Source organism: Homalodisca vitripennis, chromosome 4 (genome assembly GCF_021130785.1).
Source record: "Homalodisca vitripennis isolate AUS2020 chromosome 4, UT_GWSS_2.1, whole genome shotgun sequence".
NCBI lineage: Eukaryota > Metazoa > Arthropoda > Insecta > Hemiptera > Cicadellidae > Homalodisca > Homalodisca vitripennis.
The window spans coordinates 70,399,679-70,405,678 of NC_060210.1; the positions used below are offsets into that span (position 1 = coordinate 70,399,679).

The 6,000-nt window shown below is 36.7% G+C and overlaps 1 protein-coding gene across 1 annotated transcript; it reads right to left on the reverse strand.

Annotated features, from left to right (window-relative positions):
* Positions 1-2,610: 2,610 nt before the first annotated feature.
* LOC124361448 (calphotin-like) lies at positions 2,611-5,326 on the reverse strand. Its single transcript, XM_046815498.1, has 2 exons — positions 5,192-5,326; positions 2,611-3,931 (listed from the first exon to the last, which is right to left on the reverse strand). The coding sequence occupies exons 1-2, from the start codon at positions 5,231-5,233 to the stop codon at positions 2,720-2,722; spliced, it is 1,254 nt and encodes a 417-aa protein (XP_046671454.1). The 5' UTR covers positions 5,234-5,326; the 3' UTR covers positions 2,611-2,719.
* Positions 5,327-6,000: the final 674 nt, after the last annotated feature.

Genomic DNA, 6,000 nt, shown 5'->3' on the forward strand with positions numbered 1-6,000 from the left:
ATTATATATTTGAAAATTGTCAACCGTTCAAAACTTTAAGTTTAAGGGTAGGATTGTAAAGATAGGACTACGCCACACCAGTTATTGCTTAAGAGGCTTCACTGAGTTTCAATGCAAAACTTTAAGTTTCAGGGTAGGATTGTAAAGATAGGACTACGCCACACCAGTTGTTGCTTAAGAGGCTTCACTGAGTTTCAATGCAAAACTTTAAGTTTAAGGGTAGGATTGTAAAGATAGGACTAACAACCACACCAGTTGTTGCTTAAGAGGCTTCACTGAGTTTCAATGCAAAACTTTAAGTTTTAAGGGTAGGATTGTAAAGATAGGACTACGCCACACCAGTTGTTGCTTAAGAGGCTTCACTGAGTTTCAATGCAAAAATTTAAGTCTATAGCGCATGTCATTATAGACAGATAGAACAAAAGAAAATCATAGGAAAAAGTAAGTTTTTGTTAATTAAATTGGGTTTCATAACAGTGTTTAAAATGTTAAACTTCTACAAACCAAGTGACCTGATGTCAAACTATGGGGGAATTTTCTGCTACATGTGTTATATGTCACATGTTCTCTTTCATATTATTGTGTTTTTTCTGATATTTACTTTTCCATCATGGTTACCTATAAGACCAATGTAAAAATATTCGCAAAGACTAATCCCATTAAATGCCAGACACCATCATCGAACTCGGGGTTCTCAAAGATGTGAAGCTTCAAGCACAACCTCAAGTCTATAGGTTTTCCACGTATCGTGGGGAAAGAAATTAACACAGAAAGAAATTAACTTTTCCCAGCTCATCAAGTGATGAGCTTCGCTAATGCTCAGCCAACGAGAAATTAAATAAGTATTTATACAAACAATTGAAACCATTTGAAAACTAAATCTACAGAAGTGGTTTATCTTGTTTATTTAAGAATTACTTTTACATTACATAGCATATGTGTATCTTTAAAAGTTCCTGGTTCTTGGAACCACCAATATTTATTGTCTGACTTTTTAAAAGAACAAAATATGTTCTGACAAAACTCTATTAAGAGTTGCTAACCATACAAAAATACTAAAATAATATTCAGCATTGAGGAATTTACTGAGGGGGGAATTTACAGCTATCCTTGTCTAGAATCAGAACAGCTTAGAATGGACTTATGTCAGAAACTTATAAACTAACTAAATTTTGATGTTATTGGTGTAAAAACGATGCAATGTAATAGACGTACTGCCCAGACATCTCTGTAGGACCTATAAATCCGTACATGGGTTAGGAAAGAGTAAGAGGTTTTATGGGTGCTTTGGTGCATAAAGCAAGAGATTATATTTTAAGGTGAGACAAAAATAATAAAAAGCATTATTTTAACCAGAGCCAAAATGTACAAAACTTGTCATTGTAAACTGTCCAGTACAACACATTGTGAACATGTCTGTGCTTTAAAAGACAAAGCACGAAGACAGCACAGACAAAAAAGCACAAGACAAATATGTGTCGTTCTTTGACTAACAAAATTCATAGTCGTGTTAACGCTATTTTCTTAACCTACTGTAACTTTCGAAAAAGAGCCACGGTATTCGGTAAGGTCAACTAAGGTTAACCATTCTAAGGTCAACCATTTTTACAAATTTCGGTATTATCGGCTCTCGCCAATGACTTTTCCGTTGATAATAAAAGTCTATTTTAAGTTATTCATTTGTATAACGTAAAACTGATATATTATTATATTTATTGACGCTTTTCACTTTTATTCTGTTATGCAGGTACTCACGAGATTATTATTATTATTTCATTGGGTTCCGTAATTCCCAAATCGCCTCAGTTGTGACCCCTTTCCAAATGTCATGAAAAATCTTGCCGTGTTCCAAACCGTAAAAGGCAACTCCAAGGTTTCAGGGTTTTCAGTCAGACATCATATTATATTCAAACAGAGGCATTTCAAAATTTTACAACATTTGTTTTCAGGATTTGAAAGACGTCATATGCGATTTATACTCCATTTCATTCACCTTGGAGGATAAAACTAGGCGATATCTGTGCTAAATTTAACAAATTTAATGTAAATTTTAAGTTGGTAAAATTATAATTTTGTTTTTGCTGATATTGCATTATTTGTTGTGACCAAATGTCACAGACCACAGCATTTAGCCATAATAATTATAATGTCACGAAAATTGTTGGTTGAAAAATATTTTAATTCTAGTTTTTCTTAAAATAGATATTTTTATTCAGAGTTTTATCACATGCCCAACGGTTCTCGTTCCAGTATGAAAATTAAAACTTGTTTTAATTCAAATTATATGATAAATTTTGTCATGAATAGCCTAGTAATTTATTATTTAAAGAGAAAGAGGACATATATTTAATTTCTGGTCAGGTATTTCGGTTTGTTCAGTACCAATTTAATCTCTTAAATACGCAGATATCTTGTACATTATGAACCAGTTATCTATCAAACGTACTAAGAACGAGAAATTAAAGACTTTCAATTTTAGTGGCAACTTCCACAAGTAATTTTCTTGCGTAGCTCCAAAGAGATTACGAACTCTACTCCATCTACCATTCAAAGTAGGGAATAATAGATTGCATTGACTGTAGAAGGTTAGATGAATAATAACTCTTTAAATTATAATAGGCACTCGATTTATTTAGCACTTAGAAACAGTGAGTATTTTAGTACTGTATCATGTTTCTTATGTTTTTGGGTGTTTTTATTTTTTTTTTCAAAGGTTAACCTAACCGCAGGCGCAAAGACAAGGTGTTGGTTTAGACGTGCTGGGCAGGTAGACGGCACCGTGACTGAGATGGGCAGCAGCTTCAGCGCTAGCAGCAGCATTGGCAGCAGCTTCAGCACTAGCAGCAGCCGCAGCTTCAGCTGCAACCAAGGCTCCAGAAGCCGCAGTAGCTTCGGCAACGGCGGCAGCCTCAGCGGCAGCGGCAACTTCGGCAGAGACAGCAGAAGAGGGAGTATATCCGGTAAAGTAACCTGCGGCAGCAGCAGCTTCGGCGGCGGCAACTTCGGCAGAGACAGCAGAAGAGGGAGTATATCCGGTAAAGTAACCTGCGGCAGCAGCAGCTTCGGCAGCGGCAACTTCAGCAGAGACGGCAGAAGAGGGAGTATATCCGGTAAAGTAACCTGCATTTGCAGCAGAAGCGGCGGCAGCAGCTTCGGCCTCAGCTACGTAATAGGGGAGTGGGCCTGGGAGTGGGACTGGAGCAGGGCTAGGACCAACGGGCTTGAGACACTTGTAGGGCGGAAGCTGAACGCATTTCTTGACGACTTCGGGCTTTACTACAGTCCTGGTTCCGACCTTGGGCACTAGGGATTGGTACTTCTGGCATACAGTTTCTGTGGTGGGGGTGGTGGTTACTTGCTCCTGTGAGCAGGTCTTTCTAGCGCAAGAGAGTTTCTTGGCGACGGATGTTATAACGTTGTCCTGAGAGCGAGATGTCTTCTTGCAGAAAGGAGTGTTCTGGCAGACGGTCTCGACAACAGGGATTTGGATCACGTACTCATTGGTGGTACATGCCTTCTTACAAAGTGCTTGCTCGGCCACTTCGTTGTTCGTGGTGGGTGTGACTGAGGTCGTCTCCTGGACTTGGCACTGGTCGGTAGAAGAGCTCTTAGGTACTACGGTGCGTTGGACACTAGTTCTCTTGTTGCACTTCTGGGAGTAAACGGGGACTGAGTATGTGTAGGGTACATTGACGTTCTTGTTCACCACGGTTTTCTGCTCGATCACTTGACCCGGACAGCAACCCTCCTCGAAGCCAGGGGGTACGATTGGCGATGGGACGAACGGAGGCACCACAGGACTAGGAGTGTAAGGGGGCACCACAGGAGTGGGAGGAGTGTAAGGAGGCACCACAGGAGTAGGAGTGTAAGGTGGGATAGGAAAAGGGTTTGGATTTGGATTGAAACATCCACAGTATTTGCCGTAAGCCACCTGAAAAGAAACATAATATCAGTTTTAATTCACAGACTATTTATGTACAGCACTAAATGTTTTTAATTATTACTGATGTATTTGCAATATTTAATCTTCCTCTTTTTGACACACAGAGGCATTCAAAATAAGACAGTGCCACTCTTTTGGCTACTTTCTTGCGGTATAATACTTAAACTAACAAAATAAAAACAGAAACATGTCAGATCTTTAATCTTTTTGTAACAATATGTTTTATCTATTTTATGTTTACTTTATGTCATTTTCAACATGAAGAAAAAACATTCATCCGAAACGCAAGTTAAGAAGAACTCGTATACTTTCATTTAACTTAGTAAAAATATTACTACCTATGTTAAACCGCTAATGTACTTGTATAGATCATACTTTTTTCTTAAATTATTAATATTATTATACTTTAATATCTAAACGAATAACAGATCTTTGACTTTGTCACCTGAAAATTAAGTTTTAAATTTTATTATATATAATAAAATATAATTTAAGATTGTTTTGCTCTGGCAAAACGCAACTGCATATTAATTAAAAAAGAAGGCCGCCCCTCTTAAACCTTCTAGGAAATCATAAAATCCTCAGACAAAGGCATAATTCTGTTTACTATTTTATCATTAGATTATATTATATCTTCGTATATAAAAATTATTAGTTTTGAGAAGTAAACGCAATATAAATATAACATTGTTTAGGAGAAATAAATTTCGATTAGTCACTTCCACTCAGCCCTAAGACTAAACGAAACTTCGTTTGGTTCTGCGATATCATGGAGGTATGGTATAACATCAGGTATAACATTTTAAATATTTCCTTAAAATAAGGAAATATTTAAATTGCAACTGCCATGACATTACATAGATATCACCTCCGTGGTGCCACTGCACCTATCTATAATCACACATATCAGAGATATATAAAATAAAATGGAAATCGATTGAAATTTCGCATATATAGCATGTGTTAATTTGATAAATTTCCATTACAGCTGTAACCTGATCGGAGGTATTCCTATATAATATTAAGTGCGTCTATATGAAAAGCAATTCTTGTTTAGGATTTGTGGAAAGATCAAAATTGTCTCACCCACCAAAAAGGATCAACGGACAAAGTAAAATTTTATATTTGTACTCAACAAAAGCTAAGAATGTTTTAAAATGGCTAGCATAAACTTATCTTTTGAGAGATCGTGAATAGAATAAAATATAAAATTCCTATTTTGAGCTGACTCCTGAAATATATGGTTACCTGGGCAATGGCGAGAGCCAGAGTCAGAACCAGAACTGCCATGGTCGGCGAAGGAAGACCTGTACCTGATGATCGGTCCAGTGGGGCTATATGTACGGTATAATCGTGTGTTGATATTCGACCGGACAGATAGGGCAGGTCCAGCCAAGGATGTTCGAGCCATTCGATCAAACACTGATAACGGTTGTGACGATGTGTAATTGGCGTAGTCGCTCGTACATATAAAATTACATACAACACACACTGATCATTCTTCATAAAAGAATATGTAAGAAGTAATGGTGAACATGGAACAGCATAAAAACTAATTCCATTAAATTAAACCTGATCATGTAAAGAGATTGATTTAGAAAACGAAAACAATCTGTAGTATTTATTTACTATTAAGTGGCCTATGAATATACTAACAGTGTAAGAGTTTTTTGTAAATGGTTTCTTGTGGTAGCTGTTCCCAACACTCATAGTTGACAAATCGCGATTCATAATAGTTAGATTACCGTTATGCATTGTTCGCTCGGAAATTTAGTTGACGTTTTTCTGTTCCCAGAAAAAACTGCTCTTTTGGTAACAAAACACATTGATCTGGGTTTTTAAGTTGTGAAACCTAGTCTATTAATATAACTAGGTAATATAACAAGAAATATAACGTTATTATTTTTATTACCATGCGGAGTTGATTCATAATTGTCTGGGATACGGAGATAAGTTATTCTTTCAGACCTATTTCTCTCTACAAGCCTGGTTATCTACTACAAACAATTTCCCTACAAATTCTGTTCCTCGAATTATATTTAAGAATAGTTTTGTGG